Raw genomic sequence first — 23,534 nt, 5'->3', positions numbered from 1 at the left:
GACCAGAAGTAACGCCCAGAGTTGTTGTAGATCACGTTGGTGCGTTAATATTATTACTTATGAAGGAGGACGCATGAGGTCTGGACGTACTCGTGAGTCTAACTTCTGCAGACTGTAGAGTCTGTTGTTGTGGTACCGAAACACAACCTACCCATAGGATTCTGCCAAAGAACTGCCTGTGACACAACGCTCATAAAGCACGTTATAGGGGCACGCGGTACTATTTTGGTATGGGCGGAGTTTCAATATGTATTGCTCCAGACCATTCTAATTGTCCTCACTCAAGTCTCGTTGGAACGCAGACGACGAGGATTTAGCCAGCAAAACGAGGACCCCGTTGCGAGAGCAAGAGGCATATTTGACATGCCGAATGATGCACGGGGCATCGGCCAGAGGCGGCAAAGAGACTGGCCCTAAACAGAGCATGTATGACATGCCGAAAGACGCACAGGGCATCGGCCAGAGGCGGCAAAGGGACAGGCCCTCAACAAAGGTAATTTTCGGGAAGACCCGAAAGACAAGGGTGCTGAGGAGCACGCTTGTCCAATTACCCTGGTGTAAATAAAGTTAAACTCGAAATATTCCAAGACGACTTGTTTCATTCCCCTCTCAAGAATATGGTACAACAACTATGGTACGTATCAGATATACATAAATCAAGATGATATGCTACAGTTATACAAGAATAATATACGAATGTAGTAGTACAGCTCCAAAATTACAGGTGTTGATCATCAAAAAACATCAAAGGTTATGGGCGACTATATGTCTCATTATTGTCAGGGAGGCCAACATCTCTGTACGCCCTAAATCAGTGTTGTGCCGCTAGAAAATTGAAAAAATGGGCGTACCGGCTGCGAGGTGCGGATAGGCCTCTTCAATAGTAAGCACGCATCCAGAGGAGTGATCGTATTCTGGCTCTCCGGGTACTTTCAACGAATACGACGCGACTTGATGGTTACTTGCGTTTGTACACTAAGAATTATGCATGAGATTTAAAAACGCATGTGAGAACTAGCACGTACCGTCCACTCCTCGCTCTGTGTGGCTCGCCAGCTCCATTTGTACTGCTGGCCATCAGACCCAATGAACTTCCTCGTCTTTGCACTGGATGATAGATAAGCTAAGAAAAAAGCACACGTAGTCGGAACTTGCCTCCCATTGAAAGATGGTTCAAGGAAGCTGCTCATGGGTACCTGAGAACCAGACCCAAAAGTTATTGTTCCGAGGGAGTTGTTGGAGCCGAAGTTTAGGGTCACGACTGGATCTGTTCCTGTTGCCGCGTTGTAAATTATATATGTTGCGTGCGTAGATCCCCGAGAGGTGCATCGAAGCGTCAAGCGCAAACGATCATTGATGTCCACGAAGTGCGATCCTGACAGCTTGCCCGTCTTGTCCTCCAAGAGGTATGGCATTCCATAGCTTGTCATGATGAGGATCGAAGGATAGATAGGTTGAAAGTTTTCGGTGAGGGGATGATGAAAGAGGAATTCAGCCGCATCCCAGGTATTTCTGCAAGTTAGCCATGGCAAGCCGTCAGCCTATTTCGGCAGCCATGACATGTCAGGAGACCGTCATGGTATCCGGGCGGTAGATAGGAGGGATTCGCACTGGCGTGTAGCCGAGATAAAAAAAAAAGACCGTTAAGCGGTAAGTCTGTGAGATGGGCACGTTGAATTCAGGCGCGCGACATCGGACTGACCGATAGAGCCAGAAGGAGGGGAAGACATGCGAAAGAGGAAGCGTAGATCAAGGATCAGGCAAGGTATTCGTCATGCACGCTATTTGCGAGGACCTGATGCTTGAAATTAATGACGTTTGTGCCTGTCATGACGTACCAAGGAGGACAGATACTCGGGGGTCATTAGAGACAAAGCCTAATTCTCATCAGGTCCACTTCGTTCACGGTCGATGAACCTGGAAGCACGCGGCCGGCGTGCTTTTACCTAATCCTTGTTTCATACGAAACAGCACAGAACTAACGCGTTTTGGCTCTAGTGTCAACATGTTTGTCAGGCGCTGGAACATGCAACGAGGCAGAGTCAGGTGAGGCATTAGCCGGAACAAATGATACGGTATGATTATCGCATGGGGAATATCTCGAAATCGAATACAAATCTGTAGCCAAGAATCTCTCAGGCATGACCGACATGCACGCCAATTCGTCATCAAGATGGCATGGATCAATGCGCAACTTCACGTCTTTGATCTCCGATTGGCAGCCCCATGCTGCAATGGTGTGGCACCAATGCGCATGTATCAGCGTCCAGCCCAAACTCGGTCAATTCCAAGACGTACTGCAGTTGACAATACCTGGAAGTTCCAGACGCATCTTGAGTTACGGAATCACAAGTTCCAAAAATTGTGCGGTCAGCAGTGGCCGATGCCATGATTCTTCCGCGAGAAGGCGAAATTTGATGAGTTAGTGCGGGGCAGATGCATTGCGAAGTTCTAGGTGCGTAATACATGAACATAGGACAATCTGCTGAAATGGCATGATATATTTCTTGAAGAAGACTCAGCCGATTTAATTTCGTTCATGACGGGTACTCAGCCTGTTCCTTTGATCCAAGTCCCACCGCCGCCGATCTCTTTCGCGTTCTCTTTCGCGTACAACTTCATCATAGTCCTTCACATGTCGAGGAGCATGAGGTGAACGACTGTGCCGCGGGTGACGACGCCTGCCGTAATCAGCGTCTTTGCTAGGTTTAGGTGAGCGCGAACGAGTCCGATCTCTACGGGAACGTTGTTCGTATTCGGCATGGCGAGACTCCCGATGTGCCTCTTTGCGTGCTTTTTTTTGTTCCCTCCGTTCGGCTTTCTTACGGCGCTTTTCCTCTTTCTCTGAAGGATGCTGTCCATCATCTACAGCAAGGGTATGCGCCGGTCCTGATTGAACGCTTGAAGGGGCTTTTGTAACAGGAATGCTACCAGACGGTGCAGCGGCAAACCCACTGAGGAAGTCGTTCAATACTGGTCCGACATGTTGAGGATAACACTCACAGTGCTGCAGAAAGTGCCTCTGCTTCCGCTTCCTTGACCTTCCTTATCTCTTCTTCCATCTCAGACTCATCCTTGTTATCTCTACTATACCAGTGAACATCTTTGTTTTTCTGCCATCTCCCGGTCGGGGCATTGATACTGTGACCCAGATAGTTCTAATTGACAATTAATACCACTAGAATAAACGTCGTGTAACAGTCGACGAACCTCTCTGTCTTTGTCTGCGGAGACATCCGTCCATTTGAACTCTGCCTGGCCTCCTCGAGTACCTCCCCGAATTGGTTCAAACATTGGAAAGAAAACGTCGAGAAACCTGTACTCGGTTACCCTGACCGAGGTGCCGTGAGAATTTTATGAGCTACTTACTAACACGAACTTCCTCTCGGGGTAAGTAGCTGCAGAGCCTCGTGTCCTAGGAGGTCCTAGGCTCTATGAACATGCTATCTTGACGCCGGTACCGCGTCGATTTTTCTTCACTAATCCACATCCGTGGCGCCGCCACAAACCATGTCTCCTTCGGCACAGATAAGTTCAAAGTAGCCTATTTTTATTTACCTTATTCATGAAACTTACTGATTCTACTATGGTACACACGTGTGCATGCACAAAAAGTAAGACTGAAAGTTCACCCAGGACACCGCCCGATTGTCATCTTGTGGCCTCGTTCCTCGGCCAGCAGGATGGCAAGGCCATGCCGCTGATGTTGAACTTCAGTCCCCTTTTTTGTCATCATATTAATTTTTTCATGGACTACTTACTATGTGTGAAGAATTGACGGTCCAATGTCACCGTGGTTTGCAGTCTGAGATTTGCAGTCCGAAGAGGTGGCGAATAGATGTGTTCATTGAATATCTACAGGATTCAGGAAGGTGTGCATATACTAATACTAGTATCTGTTGTCCCCCTGTCCGTGTCACACGGTAGCAGAGTTGAGTGAGATAGTTGAAAGACACACCTGTCGATATGTACCGTGACGAAATTTTCACGATACTGGCACTTTGGAAGTGCCGACTGGTGCTGGTGCAGCGCTGCTGAATATTTTTATCGATTCTGCGCTAATCCAGCTCTCCACGTCCTACAATAATCCATCTGGCGGTCCCATTGCATCTCGACTCACTACATCCCCCTCAATTATACAACTACAGCATTAATGGTCACCGTACTTGCTCGCTTACGCCGAATACTAGTAATTGCTTGGCCGAGCTCACTTTGAAACCAGCCTATGTGACATGCTGTGACTCACAGTGATATTTGGTGCTGACTGAACCGTTCCGGAAGGGATAGTAGTAGTGACACTCAGGCAGATACCAGACCGGAGAATGCAAGACGGTCTCAGGCTAATGTCGAACTGCAGGTTATGCTTGTGCGGAATGTCGTACAAAACCAGGCAGAGTCATGGATGGATCGGTATGCCACCAGGAAGAGTCGTTATTCATATGACGCGCTTTTGATAAAGCACACGACTCTCAGGCCTGATTTTACGGCGGGGACTTTCCAGTGAGACGAAGCAACGTGGAGTGGGCCATGCGTTCGATCGTGTTGCGCTTGAACGTTTAACACACTGATTAGCATTATGCCACTATGCTAACGTCAATCAAAAGTTGCTCTGAGTACAATTACAGGTAACATGTAATGATGTATGTACGAGCCTCGTAACGCCTTATCTCGGTTGAGTCGAAGACCGCCTTGCTCTAGGCTCTCTCCAGGATTGTTGCAAAGATTCCCATGTAATGTTCCCAAAGTCGTAGTAGGTGTGGAAGTTGTTTCGAGTTTTTCAAAAATATTTTACTGCTTTATTCTCTTGTTGCTTCTGCCATCATATCCACTGGCTTCTTCCGTCCCAATACGCAGCTACTGTATAATACGCTGGAACGATCAGAACACAAATCTGGTACATCGAACGTTCATTTCGAACCCAACGCGGCATTAGTCCGATACCCCATCAAAGTCGTGCAATCGCTGCAAGGGGCACCGAGCACAATCCTGTATCTACGACGTCCGATCACCATGCCACAACCAGTACCAGTAATTCGCCCTATGGAAGCTTCTATGAGGTTACTGCATAATTGCCAGTGCCTGTAATACGGATAACCATGGCCGTGGCTAAGCTGCTTTGCCTCCACTCGCGAGGTCATTTTTTGGGGTTGAGGTGAGTAACCAAACTATCGTCTCATGACTCATGTATTCATTACTGCACGTCGTCGACGATACTAGGACGCTTCACAGACACCAGGTTCCCCTGGTCATTTTGACTCAGCTTGGACTTCATGATCAGTGGCACCGGCGCATTCACTTATCCCTCATCCAAATAAGGCAAGGTATTAAATTATTCCAAGGTTTATCCGGTTGAACAGCTTCAACGGAATACTTGCGTAATGGCACAATGACCACCAAGTGTATTGCATGGAAAGCATACCATTACTCGATGCATTTGCGTTGACTGAGTGCGTGTTGCGTGTATTTCGATTCTGACTGCAGTCTTTTGCGGAACTATTTTACTGATTTGAATTGTCTATTTGTCATTGATCGGTCACGAGGACGCACGGGCCCTCGTGGCAAGAAACGGGGGTTTTGCTGCATGTGGAAATAGCCGAGCAGAACCTTCGTGTTCTCCTCAACCATCGTTTATCTGTCGCGCAAACGCCAAACGCACTCTACATTTGTCTCTTTCATTTCTGCGCCATCTCTGACGATGAGCAAAAAGGGCAATAAAACGCAGCAACCAGAGACTAGCTACGCAGAACGTGATATCGTGCTAGCTAAAGTACGCGGCTTCCCCCCGTGGCCGGGCATGGTATGTCGCGTCTTTTCAACTTTTTTGGAAGATATTCGTGCCAATGGCATGTACAGGTCGTAAACCCTGACACAGTCCCCTCCATTGTGTCGAAGGAGCGCCCAGGAGGCAAGAAAACTACGTTCCACTGTGTCAGGTTCTTCCCCGCAGGCGACTAGTATGTCAGTACTGCTCATTCTCTTTTGCCTTGTTGAACTTTGCCTTCCAGTGCTTGGCTTGTGTCAAAGGATATCTCCAAGTTAAAGCAACATGAGATCGAAGCATACATCAACGAACCTCACAAGAAATCTGGCGACCTTCTGACAGGCTATCGGATTGCACTGGACCCATCGAAATGGGAAAAGGAACGTGAAAATGCAGACTTGGCAGCGGTAGAGCAGGAGGACAATGCTCCAGTTGATCAGCTTGACAGTGACAATGAGGAGGATGGGGCAAAAAAATCGGCCAAATCCAAGAAACGAAAGCGGGAATCTGAGGCGCCTCCCGCCAAGCCCAAGGCCAAATCCAAGGCCAAAGGCGAGAAAAAGGTTCCCTTATCTAAAGGGAAGAAGAATGGCACCAAATCGAAGGAAATGGTCGAGTCAGAGGACGACGGCGAGCCAGAAGCCGAGGCTGAAGAGGACGAGGAGGCAGGATCGAGTGCTAAGGCAGCCCCTCCCCCATCTAAGAAGCCCAAGCGGGAAAAGGAGGACGATATCGATCGTATGTTTGCCGTTTGCCACCACGCCACACCCTTTGTGCTCACTTTTTTCCATTCAGCTGCACTTGAAGGGGATAACGAAGCTAAGAAAGTCCGAGAATGGAGACACAGATTGCAGAAGTCCCTTCTGGGGAGCAAAGGATTGCCTCCAGTTGATGTATGTTCTATTTGTTATCGGCCAATCAGTCGTCAATCAACGTTTTCTCCAGGAGATGCCTGCTCTTGATCAACTTTTTTCAACTATCGAGAATTATAACCATCCCAATCTCATATTATACCTCTCAGTGCGTCCTACATCCCATTGTTCATGTTTGCAACGTGTACTCATGGCTTCTGTTGCCTAAATTTCCATGCAGTTTTCCAAAATCGGTAAGGTCATGCGTCACATTGCTGCTTTATCCACGGATAAGGTTCCCCGCGACGACGAATTCAAGTTCCGGACACGAGCGAAGTCAATGGTCGATAAATGGCACGCTATTCTTGGCGCTAGCAAGGGAAATGAGAATATGGCTGAAGGCGTTGTTAACGGTGCACCGGCAGATGCGGACGCTACTGCAGAGAAGAAAGTCGATATTACGCAGACGTCTCCAGTTGAGAACGGCCCTTCCACTGCTGTGGACACATCATTGGGTGATGTTACGATGACAGAAGCATGAAATATTCATAGGCCTCCTCGATGCATTCAAGCGTTGTCCTCGTCCTTTCATATTTTCTTTCCAACGTGGCTTGTGCCCTCGCGTTCGAGGATACGAACGTCAACTGTATGTATCACTCGCACACTCATCGTTGAAGCTATTTTACATTTTCACTTGACACATTATTTCCTCGTGACAACATATGCGGTTCATATGTTCCAATGCCATGCTATATCGTATGCTCTTGCGCCGCAGGATTAGTTTGAGCGTTTAAGCTTAAGATGTGGGCTGATTTCGTGCCGCTATCTGCGATGGAGCACATGTTGGATTCCACTTCCAAGATAATCTGCACCACTAACATGATGCCAGTGTTGAGCGCACACAACACATTTGCTGGCTGCGAATAACATCCTCCTGACGTTTGAAATTGAAATTTGAAGGCTTGAGGCGAGTACGTACTCGTCCTCACTTGGGCAACCACGATCGATCGTACACCTAGTACTTCCGAATCTAGACAAGACCTTGCCACACGTTATTATCCGCATTGTTCGAAAATGGGCTCTATTAATATTATACAGGGCCTCCTCAACTTACCTGGTCGACGCTTGCTCTTAGCTACGCAGGGGTCCTTGCATTCGTGTGTATATGCTACGCGTTTGAGCCGACCAACAGTCGAAGTGGAAACTTCATGGCGTCGGATGCGCATGCAACGTGGTGTCCGAGGTTATGCAAGTTCGTTCGTCAACATCCATGAAAAGAACAAATCTGAAGGCTTCCAAGAAGTGAACTCCGGTGAGCGGGTTGACTTTGGTTAGGTGTTGATGAGTTATGACCAGCCCCAGAGAGCATTGCATCTTCAGCAGGTACTATCCATATCTACAATGGCTTTGGAGGGATTTCTTGAAAACATTTCGTATGTGTAGACACCTCCCTGAAGCAAGAGTCTATGGGCCCTCTCGATGTACAGGATCTTCCAGAAATACCACCATTTCCCACTAGACCAACCCTCCACATATCTTTGGAAGACGTCACAATGTATATCCAACCACTGGTTTCGCGTCAGTGGAAAATCGGCCACGTCTCCACAGGACTCGGTGAAGATGAAATACTCTCTCTGGACAGGCGTTACAAGTTCAAGGGCTTCGACGACGTCATGGACTTTGTCCAAGGAGTCGCAGACATCTCACGGGCAGAAAAGGCGCGTATCAAAGTTCCCTCATAATTTCCAAGATACATAATTGAGTTGTCACATTCAAACTAGCATCACGCTCGAATCGTGTTCGAGTATAACACCGTGGACATTTCCTCGCATACGCATTCAGCGTACACCTTACACCGCGTAGGAAATGGAAAACCTGAGGCTAAAAAAGTTCCTGGGCTTACGCGGCGCGATATTCGATTCGCTATCAAGATCGAGGAGTTGCATGAAACATTCAAGGAAGGAGGGCGCACGATGGAGTTTGTATCAGCAGCACTTGCCGAGCTGCAGCGCCGGTCTATGAAGTCGGTGCTACGAAGGTATAACCAAAAGCAGACGGAGGATGTCCACAGCACGAGCAATGCGATGTAAATCCAGCGTGAGGCCTCATTGAAACGTTGCTACGTTCGTCGTTGATCAGTTATCAGGATTTTAACAATAATTCAAAGAACTCGCTCCCCGGCCGGTCTGTTTTGTGTATGATTAGCAAGAGAATCACATCCGGTTAGAATGTCTAAAAACGGTGGAATCCCCTCTTTTTAGAGGAGGTGCAAGCATCTTTTTCATGCTGCTCCTATGCGAATCTGAGTTGTTCGTTGTTGTATGCCGTGATAGGCTTCATTATCCTCCTGTCCTGATGTTCACCACCCAACGAGCATGAAATTACTGTAACAACCAATGTCGCGGATTCTGGAAGAACTTCATAACTATTGCTACTATTCTCTTGCTCTTATCTTCAAAATAAAGTAAGTGTGCACAGCATGCACTGGACGTCTTCCTCATTTCCATATCAGATCTGTAATTCTTTTATAATCGTCGAGCATCTCCTTCTCGAATACTATGCGCTCTGCAGCGAGATCTTGCTGCATGTGCAGTTCACTTGTGGTTCCACTGAGAGGGACGACGTTGTTTAGTTGGGCAAGCTTGAAGAGCACCTGCGCAGCTGTGACGTCTAGTCTATCTGCAAGAGAGGTGGTGTGCGAGTGTGTTAGCAACGCCGGGGAACCCGTCAGTGTCCAAAACGACCTATTTGACTGACTGTCAATCATTGAATAACTCTGCAATACGAAACTAACGCACTGGTAGATAATTCCATTCTCCTTACAATACGCCCAGACCTCTTTGTCCCAGGCATTACCTTCATACCACCTGTTTTGTACTATCTGCACTTTTCTTTCTTTTTCCAGCGCTTTCAGTACCCCAACATCGTACACGTTGCTAATCCCAATGGCGCGCACAGTTCCCTCATCCTGTGCAGCCATAAGCGTACGCCAGGCTTCTACCGTTAAGGGCAAAGTTCGGAGAGGGGAGTGGAGAAGGTAAGCATCGAGATATGACGTATGCAAGCTAGCCAGTGATTTGGAAAGGGAACTTTTGATCTGGGCAGGGATACTGTCTCGGGGGTTATATGGGAGGGGCTTGGTTGGGTCTTGACCAGGAAAGGGGGTGAATCTAAGGAAGCTTTACTTCAAGCTGCTGAAGAAACCCTCGACTGAGCCGACGTACTTTGTTTGAATGTAGACATCCTCTCGCTTTATACTATGCTTGTCTTGGAGAATCTCCAAGGCCTCCCCCACAAGATCTTCTCTGTAATATGCATGGCATTAGATGAACCAACGAAGCACTCAATGCAATGCCTGCCTGTAGTGTTTTGGCTGACATGCTACACAACTTGTTCACCATGAACAAAATTCAGCTGACTTGAACACTTACCTGTGTCTACAGCTCGGAAACCTTGGAGAAAGGCGCTTATCACAAGGCGAGCTGTGTTATCTCCCTTCCTACTTGCCGATTCAGCATGTCGCGTGCTCGCTCGCTGAAAGCTCACCATGCTGTCCCATAAATTAATTTCGGAGCTAGGTTCATGACAGGATTCGGTCTTGCAGAACTACCAGCAGGATCCGGTATAGTACTAGAAGTACGAGGCTCATAGGGCGGCGTTTGCATGCGGTGCATTATGGAGTAAGTTACCGTGACATCTGTTTCCGCGTCAGTATCTCGTGACGACGTCATATACAAGATGTGTCCTAGTTAGCTTAGTTAGGAGATTCTAGATCGTTTCCGTGTAGTTTTCGCCTGTATAAGTGCAAGAATGATATCTGTATACCCACAGGCTCGCTTCAAGCGTTGAACCCAAGTCGTTGCCGAACTTGCGAATAAAACAAGATACAAATCCAAAGTCAGTGGGAACTCGATAGTTGGTCTATAAGGGGATCTCGGTACTCAAAAGTAAACGACCTTCACCTTCGCAGAGTTTCCGGCAGGGGTGCCAAAGGCTTTCACTGTTCCTGTGTACGATCCCAACTTTACATCCGCCTTTTTCTTTGCTCTCTCATCTTTCTTTATATCTCTGTCTACATCCGCATTCTGCCGCTTGAATGTGTGGAAGTCATCTTCATCCGCACCAGCGCTTTGGCCCGTCCCAACAAAAGTTGCGGTTCCAGATTGAGCTGCATTGCATGCGTGTTACTCAGCTGATCGCCGTAGATTGGTTCCAAAATACATGCCTTGTTTTCTCAGTCCGCAGTCCTTGGCCAAATGAGACGTTTCGCCACAGAGTTTGCAACAGCCTCCATTTGGATAGACACCCTTGTCCTTGTTTTGTGGACAAGATGATGCTAAGTGACCCTTACCAGAACACACGAAACATGATGCAAACGGAAGAGGATGATGAGGGTCTTCTGGGGCATTGCATCGCGAGAGAGTATGCTGATTTGAACCACAACTACCAAAACCGAGTCTAATCCATCGATCGAAGGGACAAAGTAGAAAAAGGACGCACCGATAACATATTCCAACAGTTCTTTGTCTCGCCACACTACTACCACCACCACCACCACCAGCTTCATTACGTATGGTTGGACAGTCTCTTGCAGTGTGCCCTTTTTGGCGACATGCAAAACAAGTAGTGTCTGCGTATTTCTCTGCAATTCGTTTCTGGCGTCTCGATTCGGAACGTTGAGCAGGATCTGGCCGAGCTGCAAGCGTTCAGTATATAAGTAATTGCTCGCAGGGAAATATCTACTCTTCGGTTTCCGTTTATCCTTCAGTTTCTTCTTGGGCACAACTTTTGTTGTTTCAGAATCACCCGCATCCTGTGCCTTGTCCTCACTTGGTCCAGCTTTTTCACCACCATCATCACCATTTTCTTCTTTTGGTTTTTTTTGTTCGTTTTCTTTTCTTTTTTGGAGGAACTTGATCGTGTGGCTGGCTCTCGGATGGTAAAGTGGACGTCGAAGCGTGTGGCTCTGCCGGTTCTTCAACAGGCTCGGAATCATCAGGAAAGCCTGCTTGCACATGCGTGCGTTTTCGACCAAAATCCGTGATCCGTGTCATCGTTAGTTTCTTGACGCAGCGCAGATTGAGGTGTGCACTTGATGTGATCGTTGTACGCAAAACTTAAAATGCACCAAATTTTACACACTTCGAACCTTTTAGGAAAAATACCTCCTAAGTTTATTGTGACGGTAGTACCCGCGACTTGTTCCTGGCATGTTTAAATGTCCATCGAATTACATAAACGCAAACTAGTCTTTTTATTTCATTTTTCGTTGGCAAATGACTGCTACTATCCTATGTGATTCTACTGTCAATGCATGATCTTCCTCGACTCGTACACCGGTCTGACCAGCCTTAGTCAAATGGTAAGCATTCGAATTCGGACAGGACAAAAATGTGTAGGTTCGAAACCTGCTCAACAATCTTTTGTTTCCTTTTACCATGCTTTGAACATTCACTCGTGGATGGATCCTTCAAAGTCTATCTTAAGTATACTAGTCATAACTAACTGGCACAAGAACAGATTAGAAATCTGCTCTCTTGGGTGGTGCGGATTCGAGACCTGCTGACGGATGGTTTTCCTTCTTATCACACCCGTAACATCCGCTCATGGACACGAAGGTTTGTATTTGTCGATCCCAAATCCTCTCCGAGCACAAGCTGCTTTTTTCGGACTTCGCGGGATCCACGCGCCTGATTCGTTCGCAACTCACTACCTCCATTCTCCTCCTCAGGTGTCTAATTAGGGTACCGCACGGGTAACACCGAGGGTCGGAAAGTTGACACCGCACCCGCACCCGCCAACACCGTACCCTTCACGGGTACGGGTACACACCGACCCGTCAATGTCGCGGTTTATGGAAAACACCGCGGTGTCTCTGAACACCGCGGGTACATTACCAAGAAGAGTGTATTAAGTATTAACAACAATGAAATAAAATAGTACTACTTTTCCTTGTCATTCTCCTCTGCTTCGACTTCATTTCGCTTCCGTTTTTTGAGTCCTGACAGCGGCTAAAAGGTCCTCCATCACCAGAAGATCACTTCTGCCCCACGCTCCGAGGCAGAGAAAGGCACGAATTGTTGCTGCGTAGACAGAGCCACTATTAGCACCAGCATCCTTGCCCTTCATGGCGTTGTTGACGGCATCCTCGCCAAAGCATCCAATGGCATGGTGCTTCAGATTAGTCGTCGAGGACTTATCCTTTGTATCCTGATAGCGGCGCACACCACCTAAAGCTGTCTTACACTTACGCGCACCACACGGGAAAAAATGACACAAGCGGCCATTGTGGTGTTGGACCACAACTTCGGATGAAAAGAAACTATAGATAGGTGACCGCCAAGTCTTCTTGAGAGCCTCTGTATCATTGTATAATCAGATATTTGCAAAAATCAATGGAAAGAAACATACCAAGATCTGCAGAAGGATCGGGATCAGGCTCGAATGCACCTGCCGTTGATTTGTTATCGTCAGTGGCAAGTGAATCAGTACTTGATCGCGTAAGATCAACGGTGTCTGTGGGGCTCGATCGAGAAGACCGAGACACAAATGACTGCTTGACCTTCTTCAAGGGGCGGGCCAGAGCCTTAGCACCCTTTGCAACAGCCTTTTTGAGTGACCTGGCCTTCTCGAAGATGGACGACGAGATAGACTTAGATGATGAGTGTGACTGGGTAGACGAAGCATCAGATGCCTTCTTTGTGAGCTTAGTTTTCATGGGGAGACGACTCAGTGGACTTACTGGTCTCGAGTTTTTGCCTTGGCTTTATGGTAGTGACTCGAGCTTCTCTGCAACGAAGTGTCAGCTCAATAAATTGCTAGAATGATTCACGGGGGTACAAAAGACATGACAGAAATCAGTATAGCATTCACTTGTGATCCTCAAGCTCTCAGAGGAAGGAAAAACAGAGAATCAAACACGGTGTTCAATGGCTGTCGCGCGCCTGGTTCCCGATTTGGTATATTATACCCGCCCAAACACCGTCAACCCGCGGTGAATGGCCACGGTATGCTCAAGGGTACGACTATCCTACTCCGTACCCGTACCCTCCAAACCCGTCAGCATAGAACCGCGGTGTTACCCGTACCCGTGCGTTTCCCTAGGTGTCTTTCTCTCAAGAACGACTACTCCTCTCACAGATTCGAACCAACGAATATCATTTCTCTTTTCCCTCATCTTCTCTTAGACGACGCGTGAATACGAAGGGTGGTTACCACAACAGAATCGAAATCTGTTTCTCCTCGACTGCGCAGGTTCGAAACCTGCCGAGAATAAAGTATTTTTCTCTCGACCTTCGCCGCATTCACTCATGAATGGTCTCGTCGAAGGTTCATCTTCACCGGTCTCAGCTACTTAAGTGGTTACCACAACAGAATCAAAATCTGTTTCTCTTGGACTGCGCAGGTTTCAAACCTGCCGAACGACAGCTTTTCTATCGGAACACGCCTTGAAGATTCACTCATCAATGGTTTCCTCGGAGGTTCATCTCAACGTCACACTGGCCAAAGTGGTTACCACAACAGAATGTAAATCTGTCTGTCTCTGGGACTGTCACATGCTAGTGCAGGTTCGAAACCTGCCGACTACAAGGTTTTGTTCCATCATGGAACACACCTCGATGGAACAAAACCTTGAAGATTTGCTCATGGATGATTTCCTTGGAGGTTCATCTTAACTATGAATGGTCTTGGTAACCCAGGTGGTTACCGTGACAACAACGGAATCAAAATCTGTCGAACCTGCTGATGACAATTTTTCCCCCTGTTGGGCCATACCTCTCATGGATGCTTTCCTCGGATGTTCATCTTAACTGGTCCCAGCCAAGTGGTTCCTGCAACAGAATCAAAATCTGTTTCTCTTGCGTTGTACATGCAGGTTCGAAACCTGCTGAACGACAGTTTTTTTTTCTATTGGAACACACCCGGGCCTTGACATTGACTCGTGGAGGTTTCCTCGGCATTCCATCTAACTGGTCTTAGCCAAGTGGTTACCACAACAGAGTCAAAATCTGTTTCTCTTGGGGTTGGTTCGAAACCTGCTGACAACATTTTTGCGGTGTGTAGATCTTCGGAGGTCCATCTTAACTAGGCTAGCCGTCATGCCGAGACCTTCTTTTTATGTGATAGTCCATGAAAAAGAATCCACCTTCACGCTCCGCGAGGGTTGTCTTAGAAACATAACATATCTCCGAGGTGCGTACGTGCCATGATACATAGACTCTCGACAAACTGACCAAAACTGTTGGGATTCACCACCAAACGAAAAATGAGGCCAGAAGAATGTACGCAAGCCAAGGACAGAGTGAATCTGATAGTCAGGAAAATGATAAAACCTCCCAGCCTCGCTGAGCCTCATCGATGGACGCTCCTTCGGCCGTTGGCTCTTCCAATGCGACCGAGGGTGACTCGAAGGCTAAAGGTGGCAGACTGAGCCATATCATTCTGATGTGTAGTTTGCGTTTTATGTTGATGCCGAGGCGGAACAGATTTTTATTTACTTTCGATTGCTGCGACAAGACCCGGGCACAGGACAGATGTAAGGCCAACACGAAACTCTAGAACACCTTATATATAACGGAAAGCTGGAGACACCATGCAGGAGTGGCCCAACGAGGCATGCACAGCGGAAAACAGGGGGCTCAGCGAGAACTGAATGACAGACACCAAGAAAACTTGACAAGCCTCTAACTTACAAATAAGGTGTTAAATGACTGTGACCGAAAAGGCCTGAGGTTTTGGGAGATGGGAGACCGATCGTATTTGACAAGAGACCTTCACTAACTTGAACGTGGGGAGTCGGCGATCATGCACGTTCGTCGGCGCTTCAGTAGACTATTCAGTATCGATATCCCTCCAATCGTTGATCTAGTGAGAAGGATATCATGCTTCAAAGACCACGGTACTTTATTGCAGCTCGCGGTAATTGTTCGTGAGCTCATTGTTTCAGCCGTTCTATTCAGATCCCACGATGAATGAAACACTAAGATTGCATTGAGATATATCCTTCAGATTCGACGAAAACACAGAATCAACGAAAAAAAACTTAGGCATAAATGACATTCGACCCTGTAAAATCCACGACGCACTTCTGTTAGCTCTACGAGGTTACCGACCTCAACCAACACTTATTCTAAAGCCATTCCTTGAACGCAAGTTGATAAATTGTCTTGGCAACATGCACGACCAAAGCATAGCCGGCGACCATCGCTAGCAGGTACGAGTAGTAGATGGGCTCAGGCGGGGTTAACTGTAGGGCAGTGTTGACCTTCGGCATGTATGGGATTGCAATAGCAATACCAGCAATACCGAAGGTGGTTAAAACCACTGGGACCGATGCGCGGGACTGGATGAAGGGGACCTTGCCCGTTCGCAGGAAGTGGATAATGAACAGCTATCCCGTGATCGTCAGTATGGTCGAATTTGTAGAACTTGACTGGGATCGTACCTGCGTCAGAGACCCCTCGAGAAACCAATGGGTCTGTGCAAGGGGAACGAGTGGGTTGTCGAGCGTACGAATGTCGTAGACGAACCTGGAGCCACCCGGTAATGTATTATTGTTGATCATGCAGGGATCTACTCACCAGTTAATACTGAACGTGATGATATCAAAAGGGCTTGAGAAGGGACCCATGCAAACCATGAAACGAATGATCGATTTTGCTCCCCATGTCTTCGGGGCCACCAAGTACTCGGGGTCAACATTATCCCTGACACATACTGTTCGGCATCAAATGTTCGACTAGATGTAGCGACACATACCAGGGAATCGATGCCTGAGAGAAATCATACAGCAGATTCTGGACGAGGAGCTGCAGCGGGAGCATAGGCTGGTATGGAAGCCACGCAGAAGCAACTTCAAAAACATACCGCATCAGTGGGCATCGGTATGAAAGACCAACAGCGGACACATACCCAAGACCGAAAATACGTTACCGAAGTTGGAAGAGGTCGCCATCTTGATGTACTTCAGTGTGTTCAGGAGCCTACGCCTCTCATTCAGCGTTCTGCGCAAAAGCTCGTCCCAGATGCACTCACGTAAGCCTCCCCTCGATCACACCGTCAACGACGACAGCTAGGCTCTTCTCAAGTAAGATCACATCTGCCGCTTCTTTCGCGATGTCGGTTCCTGAGTCCACCGAGATGCCGACGTCTGCGCCACGTATAGCAAGAGCATCGTTGACGCCGTCTCCTAAGAAAGCGACTGCTCTGCCACCATCACCGGCGCGCAGAGCTTTCACGACCTCAAGCTTCTGGTAAGGCGAGAGTTTGGCAAAGATGATGCAGCGATCAATGGCATCCTTGTAGGCATCTTGATCATCTGCAAGGGCCGCAAGCTGGACGCCAGTGAGAATGAGTCCTTCCTCGCCTTTAGAAGAGGCAGAAGCCTCTACATCCTTCTCGTTCTCCGCAGTCAACGAATGCTGGCGAGATGGTATAAGCCCGAGGTCGCGAGCTACCTTTGCAGCCACTGCAGGAGCGTCACCAGTGAGGATTCGAACCTGTTGCGAATCGCAAGATTAACGGTATCCAAGGAAAACGCGAAGGAAATACATACCTGCACGTTCAATGCGGCCAAATCTTTGATCGCCTGGGTGGCATCAGGTTTCAATGGATCAAGAAGCCCGATGAATCCAATGAAGGCAAGTTCGCTCTCGTCAGAGCAGGATATGGTCATAAACGGCTTAATAAGCTGTTCTCGGCAGGCCACAGCGACAAGACGCAACCCCTCCTCGTTCAAACGCTGAGCAGTATCAAGAATTTTTCGCCGCTCGTCTGCTGTGAGAATTAACGTCGCTGAGGGGGACATATCGAAACCGAGCGGTTCCGAGGCATCTGAGGAAGGAGATGGCCGATGGTTGTAGACTGACACGCACGCGTCCAAGACTTCTTCTACTGCGCCCTTTGTGATCAACAGTCCTTCAGAGCCATCGCCACCAGGTCGCGAAACTAAGACCGATAGAAGGCGGCGTGACGAATCGAAAGGAACTTCGCCCTGCTTGACCCAGCCGTCTCTGGGAATGTCCGTGAAGATGTCCTGCTCACTTTGATTGACGAAGTCAACGATTGCGTGGTCGATCGGACTACGAGAACCAGTCTGCAGTGAGGAGTTGATGTAAGCCAATTCGATGGGAAGTTGTGAGAGGTCTCCTGTGCCCGTCGTGGACAATGAAATGCGCACGAGGTCAGCGGTAAGCGTCCCTGTTTTGTCTGAGCAGAGAATCCGAACTGCGCCAAGGGTCTGGATGGCATCGAAACGCTTCACAATGACTTTTTTGCGTGCCACACGAACAGCAGACAGCGCAAGGTTAGATGACTGGATCACAAGTATCGTTAAGAGTCACAGCATCAGAAAGCAATGTATACATACCACAATCATTGGCAACATTTCTGGGGTAATGCCGACTGCAACAGCGATCGCGAACATGATCGCGCCCTTCCAGTTCTTACTAACAGCACCCTGGACGATGAACACAATGGGAGCCATAACCTGTTCAAAAAAGTCAGATTCGGAAAATACACACAATTCGACAAAATGTTGACTCACGCCCATGAAGGCCATCAAGACATAGCTGACTTTCCTGATGCCAATCTGAGTAGCGTTTTCCGGCCGTCGTTTGGAGAGCTCTCTGGCGATAGAAGCCATGTATGTATCCTTGCCAGTCGAGACGACGAGAGCGTGTCCATTCCCTGTGACAACAGATGTGCCGGCGAGACAAACATTAACATTGTGTAGTAAATCAAAGGTTTCTCCGGGACTTGTGGCAGCAAGGCGGACGGTTTTCTCGACGGGCATCATCTCTCCGGTAAGCGAGGCTTGTGTGATTGTGATAGCCTCGGCCGTAATGAGAACACAATCACCAGGGAAGACATCACCGCCTATTGTGGAAGGCAGAGTTAAAATGATGAGAAGGAGAAATGTAGCAACCTACTGGTGACAGCTATGACGTCACCTGGAACGACATTGCGCTGATCGATTTCGAGCTGTTCCGAACCAGAGCTTCGATAACGAAGAACGCGGGTATTGGTCGTGACTGACTTGATCAAATTGACTGCTTGAATCATGGACTTCAATTCTTGCCAATACCTAGGGCAAGATGAGACTATGACTGACAGAGACAGGGACCACGAACCTTAAACCGGTTGAAGCGAAGACCATTGCCATCATGACGACGAAGGTGGGGATCTGTTCAGTGGCAGCGCTGATAATGGCGAGGATGGTCAAGAGGATGTTGAAGGGATTGATGATGGCCCCCCAAAGCATGCGCAGGGCGGAGAGAGGAACTTTCCGCCACCGGTGTGTTAGGTCCATGAGCTTTGAGAATCAAGGAAGCTTGTTCATCAGAAAGACCTCTAGGGTTCCATCCGGGTTCCGATCTAAATAGGGGGGGAGGGAGGAGATAAATAAAATGAGACGGCGGAAATGTTGGACATACACGAATATAGCCGAGACGGGGACTTGCGCGAAACGACTGAGGGTAGCAGATATGAGCTGCTCCTGCTCCTCGGTTGCGACCGGTTGTGCCGGGATGGGCGACTTGTTACTCTCGGAGTCTGAAGTGGCTATGTCGGGTCCATGCTTTTCCAAATTTGCAAGTGAAGAGCGAGAGGGGAAGAGCTTTGCAAGTAGGAGCATCACGGAGGCTTCATCGTAGACAGGATGATAAGCAGCCTGGACGAGTCAGAAAATTTACCTAGCACAAACCTTCTTTGAGGAGCTGGTTCTGCTGACGGCGAGAAGACCTGGAAAGATTTTGATGATTCCTCTGAACGACATAGGTGAAAGAGAGCACTTACGGTGTAGCGGGAGTTGGATGCGAGATACCATGTATATGGATCTAGTAGAACGAGGAGAGAGCGTTTTTATATGTGGGCTGAAGCGGCGTGCCAGAAAATTGATCTCCAATCGGATGCAAAATTGATCTCACTGATTTCTTGTTATCCGAAGCAGCCAATGGGCAGGCATGGAGTATAGTGATTGATGACTGAAATTCAACTTGACAGGTGTCAAGTCACAAGTCGACATGTCGACACCAACCTTTGTCAATCCGCGGATATGTCGGACCGCTAACTAGCCTCGAGGTGGTGAGCATGAGAGGCCACGAGTAGTACGAGTACTACTAGGCGAACATATGAATGACCTCATTCCTAAATAGATCGGCTCTCCATGACAATATTTATTAATAGTAAGACCCCGAGAACGAATATTGTCCTAACGTTGTGCTAGTACTCTCAGTAATGATCTTCTGCCATTTCAATATTTCCTACTACCCATGATCTCTTTGCATCCTGCCCATCCCAATCCCGCTCCGTCACCCCTGATTGATTTTTTTCGGAACAGCACATCAAGACCGGGCAGAAGATCCGGCGCCATCGCCCTCCTTCATTGCCCAACCCTCCTTGTCAGCTACTGCTATTGGCTCCTTCGCAGGCCTTTACATTCTTCAGTGATTTCGATTGCATCCTTGTTTTTTTTCTTCTCCTTACTTGCAGCTCCACATTGTACCTACTACATACCATATATCTACATGTTCCTGTAACTGGTGGTTATAATTAATTTCATATAGCATCCTCGTCCGATCTCACCGTTACGGTGTAGCAAACCAATTACACGAGAATTCAAATGATTAAAATTCCATCATCTGTAGTAAAGCAATAAAACACTGTCAAGGAGATGTTACACTACACATTCAAGACATGAGGATGAAAAAGCTAAAAGTGGTGTATCATATGCCCCGAGGAATGCACTCAGCCGATGCTCCGGTGACTCCAGTCGAGGTCCGTCCGCCGGTGCTGATGAGTCCGTAGGCTGTGAGAAGTTCGGAAAATGCGGAGAGGTTGGGGGCAGAAATTAGAATGCCCTAAGCTTGGTGGCGTCTTGAAACTAGTAGCACCGCGCGTGCCACGGAGTTGAAGTCAAGGATGTCAATATTAATAGTCGGATAGCTTGGCAATGAGCGTCTAGCTAAGGGAGACCTTGGCGTGAACGTGGTAGAACAGCGCCGTTCGGCACTATCGGGCTGGCTTCAGGCAAAGTTTCTGCTCGACGGTGGTGTCCACATAGTACTGTCTTATCATATCAACAAATTCTCAATTTTTGTTTGCTTTAGTCACACTCGGTACGAAGAAATCTACAAATACAACAGCTCCATGCATGAACTGATTTAAATCGTGAATGTCGTAATAGAGACAGGCGCGGGAGTGCCAAGGAGCTCACATGAGTGGAACACAGTCGAGACATGGGTGTGTAATAGACTAATAGTGCAGATCATGCACAAGGCGTGGGAGGTCTCATGTACATGAATACGCGAGAGGAGGCGCTCGATGGTTCCCTTGGTTAGAAGAAAGGGAAAAAAAACACTTAATGCAAGTGAGAGGACGGCAGGTGCAGGAGAGCGGTAGCATGTTACAACAGGCGCAAGAAGTTAGCGGGAGGTGTTGGAAAACAGGGGGGTACAGCGAAAGTATTGTCCACTGAAATATTAGCGTCATGCCACAAAACAGCACAAGATTTTTTTTTAAAAAAAAGGTGGGGAATGGGCGGGAGGAGTAGAGCACGAGGAGCGATGGTGATGAGCACATCAATATTGCAATTCCGCTCGAACGCAGCCGCTGAAGCCCCAGACTAGCCAGAGTCTACGTGGAATAACCCCAGAGTGGCCAAATCCCTGACTTTCACGGTGGTTGAGGTCTTTGCCACTGATGTAGTTGATGTGTTCAGGGATTCGTGTTTCCCACCATGTGGGGCGATCTACTTCGAAATTTCAACAGGGCACTAGTACATACTCGTCCGTAAGAGTCCGTGTCCATACCTTGTTAGCTCAGGGATTGCAGGAACCAGATAATTTCCGAGTGATAACCGGGTACCATCAGTGCACGAGCTGATGATTTTGACAGGTTGACACAAAGTTTAGATCGATTATCTTACAATCACGGAGATATCGAGGTAACCGGGGGAGGCTATAGGCATGTTACCGGTGAGCAAACCACGATATAATTGCGACGCACATACCATGAATGAACGCCTGAACGACTAGCGGTAACCTTCAACAAACCTTATTTGACCATTTCTCGTGATTTTTCCTGGACTTCAATCTACATCTATCCGCGGTGCTGTTATCTTACCTCCATGCATCCACTGGCATCCCACGTTCCCGAACTCAGATCCTGATTCTAGTTTTCGAAGTCAACGGGTACTCAGGGATCGAGCCTATCAGCTGGTACTGGTATGATTACCGCCCGTGATTCATTGAAACCTGTGATCAAACAGCCAGCTGTTCGGATGACCCCATGACGATATGATATCGATTAGTTAGGATGACGAGATGTTGAGATCCTGGTGGGTCATATTCATATCTTCAACTAATCGATGTCCGACGAAGCACCGCCGGGAAGACATGAGAGCGTTTCAGAAGGCCTTTCGGGACCCCGCAAGGTCCTGCCCAAAGAAAATAACCTTGCGTGGGTGTTTGCAGGGCTTGACTCTGCTATCGAATCTTTTGATACCTCACAGAATCCCATCATGCGATGCACCGCAGAGGCCAGCTACTACATGGTGGTCATCAGTGTGAAGGATAACGTGCCAGGCTGCAAAATATTTTATAGCAACACTCACTGAGACGTGACCGAAGGCAACGGTTGCCGCAGAGCGAAGGTGGTAAGTAATTCGAAAGAAGCAGTAGGACGGTCAGACTCTGAACGGAAAATATAACGCAGAAAAAATGCAATGTGTGGAGGCCGTGCCCCATAGTCTTAGGAGGCATGCCCAGCTTGTGATAATGGCAAAGTGGGTACCTGGAGTCTATCCAAGCGCGTCGATTGGCGTGTGATCCTCTTTCGAGGCGGAAGATAGTGCCCTGCACGACAAAATGTTTGCCCACTGATGGCAAGCGTTGATAACTCGAAGCTGGCTAAACAATAACAGCGAACACGCGTGATGCACTGAAGGGTACCTCTCGGTTGTGTTGATCTGGAGTGTGGATTCGCATGCAAGAACTGGCAATGCGCGAACGAATGTGCGACCATAAAATTATTGTCACCGCAACGTTGCCCGGTGAAATGTGAAATGTGCAAACAGAAGTCCGCACGTTCAGATGTCGATGTCATCATGCACGTACAGCAAAAGACCCTGCAATTGACACCGAGCCGCCTGCTTAATGTATAGTGCGTTTTCATGACAATCATATTAGCATGACAATTTACACAAACTCCACCTGTTGTAGGGCCGAAATGTTTGCAATGGGTTGCAGATCATTCTTCCAATTTCCAGTTGTTCTCCTTCACTACTTTCTCGCGCTCAAGAAGATACTTTCCTATAGCATGTAAGATGGTATTAAGCCACGATCTATACAAAGACTTACCTTCCTTATATTTCTGAGATAAATCGGCTGCCTTATGATAATACCACCCAACACGGTCATTGCACCCCATGCAGAAGATGTCCGCTACGGTGTGGACTCCTGTACTAAGACACAAGGAGTGGTCAAAAGAGACGGGCAGCAACTTAAGGGTTGCGTACTCACAGAAGTGGGCGATCCTCTTTCTTTCCCAATTTCACATTAGTTGTTGAGTGCATGAGGCTGGGTTGCAAAAAATCGCGTCACTCATTCTGGTGATGAATTGAATTATGTGTCACTCACAAGCCTCTTCCTTCTCTGCCTGAGAAAGACTTGCTAATAAGTTCGTCCTGCAACGCCTGAAGATGCATCATGAATGTGCGGGCTTAGTACTAGTAGTAGCTTTTCAACACCATCACGCACCAGCACCGCTGAACAGCTCACACAAATGAATCTGGGATGGTCGTGGTAGGTAGAGATAACCTGGCCGCGGGTGTTACTACTAGGACTTATGGTGGAAGTCATTGGTGTCAAGTGCCATCTTCGAGGAAGAAAGGTATCACAGGAGTTCAAGTCGCTGAATTTGGC

The 23,534-nt window shown here is 48.0% G+C and overlaps 7 protein-coding genes across 7 annotated transcripts; 1 reads left to right on the top strand and 6 right to left on the bottom strand.

The window, feature by feature from the left end:
• Positions 1–581: 581 nt before the first annotated feature.
• DFJ58DRAFT_742414 (uncharacterized protein) lies at positions 582–1,921 on the bottom strand. The gene is made up of 4 exons (XM_041387193.1): positions 1,156–1,921; positions 1,026–1,107; positions 852–975; positions 582–797 (listed from the first exon to the last, which is right to left on the bottom strand). Exons 1-4 carry the CDS (start codon positions 1,428–1,430, stop codon positions 745–747), a joined length of 534 nt encoding a protein of 177 aa, XP_041248845.1. The 5' UTR covers positions 1,431–1,921; the 3' UTR covers positions 582–744.
• A 133-nt stretch (positions 1,922–2,054) lies between these two features.
• DFJ58DRAFT_765308 (kinase phosphorylation protein-domain-containing protein) lies at positions 2,055–3,476 on the bottom strand. The gene is made up of 4 exons (XM_041388755.1): positions 3,211–3,476; positions 3,004–3,158; positions 2,299–2,954; positions 2,055–2,229 (listed from the first exon to the last, which is right to left on the bottom strand). The coding sequence occupies exons 1-3, from the start codon at positions 3,292–3,294 to the stop codon at positions 2,528–2,530; spliced, it is 666 nt and encodes a 221-aa protein (XP_041248844.1). The 5' UTR covers positions 3,295–3,476; the 3' UTR covers positions 2,055–2,229; positions 2,299–2,527.
• A 2,060-nt stretch (positions 3,477–5,536) lies between these two features.
• DFJ58DRAFT_44532 (uncharacterized protein) lies at positions 5,537–7,373 on the top strand. The gene is made up of 6 exons (XM_041380440.1): positions 5,537–5,954; positions 6,006–6,499; positions 6,557–6,654; positions 6,707–6,781; positions 6,854–6,966; positions 7,038–7,373. Coding segments are annotated over exons 1-6 (936 nt in total). The 5' UTR covers positions 5,537–5,799; the 3' UTR covers positions 7,039–7,373.
• A 1,597-nt stretch (positions 7,374–8,970) lies between these two features.
• On the bottom strand, positions 8,971–10,513 carry DFJ58DRAFT_765299 (NADP-dependent oxidoreductase domain-containing protein). Its single transcript, XM_041388754.1, has 6 exons — positions 10,159–10,513; positions 10,044–10,111; positions 9,972–9,993; positions 9,837–9,917; positions 9,411–9,782; positions 8,971–9,356 (listed from the first exon to the last, which is right to left on the bottom strand). Exons 1-6 carry the CDS (start codon positions 10,341–10,343, stop codon positions 9,110–9,112), a joined length of 975 nt encoding a protein of 324 aa, XP_041248842.1. The 5' UTR covers positions 10,344–10,513; the 3' UTR covers positions 8,971–9,109.
• DFJ58DRAFT_765295 (uncharacterized protein) lies at positions 10,501–11,714 on the bottom strand. The gene is made up of 5 exons (XM_041388753.1): positions 11,473–11,714; positions 11,356–11,441; positions 11,113–11,308; positions 10,838–11,055; positions 10,501–10,780 (listed from the first exon to the last, which is right to left on the bottom strand). Exons 1-5 carry the CDS (start codon positions 11,664–11,666, stop codon positions 10,554–10,556), a joined length of 921 nt encoding a protein of 306 aa, XP_041248841.1. The 5' UTR covers positions 11,667–11,714; the 3' UTR covers positions 10,501–10,553.
• Positions 11,715–15,742: 4,028 nt separating this feature from the next.
• Positions 15,743–19,745, bottom strand: DFJ58DRAFT_742408 (Mg-transporting ATPase; the record flags this gene model as incomplete). Its single annotated transcript, XM_041387192.1, has 14 exons — positions 19,408–19,745; positions 19,047–19,353; positions 18,962–18,987; positions 18,744–18,894; positions 18,543–18,697; positions 18,158–18,489; positions 17,981–18,100; positions 17,168–17,926; positions 16,648–17,111; positions 16,525–16,595; positions 16,372–16,465; positions 16,194–16,319; positions 16,058–16,142; positions 15,743–16,003 (listed from the first exon to the last, which is right to left on the bottom strand). Exons 2-14 carry the CDS (start codon positions 19,244–19,246, stop codon positions 15,743–15,745), a joined length of 2,844 nt encoding a protein of 947 aa, XP_041248840.1. The 5' UTR covers positions 19,247–19,353; positions 19,408–19,745.
• Positions 19,746–22,724: 2,979 nt separating this feature from the next.
• Positions 22,725–23,533, bottom strand: DFJ58DRAFT_765280 (yippee zinc-binding/DNA-binding /Mis18, centromere assembly-domain-containing protein). Its single transcript, XM_041388752.1, has 5 exons — positions 23,370–23,533; positions 23,250–23,305; positions 23,133–23,189; positions 22,971–23,074; positions 22,725–22,922 (listed from the first exon to the last, which is right to left on the bottom strand). Exons 1-5 carry the CDS (start codon positions 23,469–23,471, stop codon positions 22,861–22,863), a joined length of 381 nt encoding a protein of 126 aa, XP_041248839.1. The 5' UTR covers positions 23,472–23,533; the 3' UTR covers positions 22,725–22,860.
• Between the last annotated feature and the right edge of the window lies 1 nt (position 23,534).

Source organism: Suillus subalutaceus (assembly GCF_016647625.1).
Source record: "Suillus subalutaceus strain FC151 chromosome Unknown DFJ58scaffold_11, whole genome shotgun sequence".
Classification (NCBI taxonomy): Eukaryota; Fungi; Basidiomycota; class Agaricomycetes; order Boletales; family Suillaceae; genus Suillus; species Suillus subalutaceus.
This window is presented reverse-complemented; position numbering and strand designations above follow the sequence as displayed.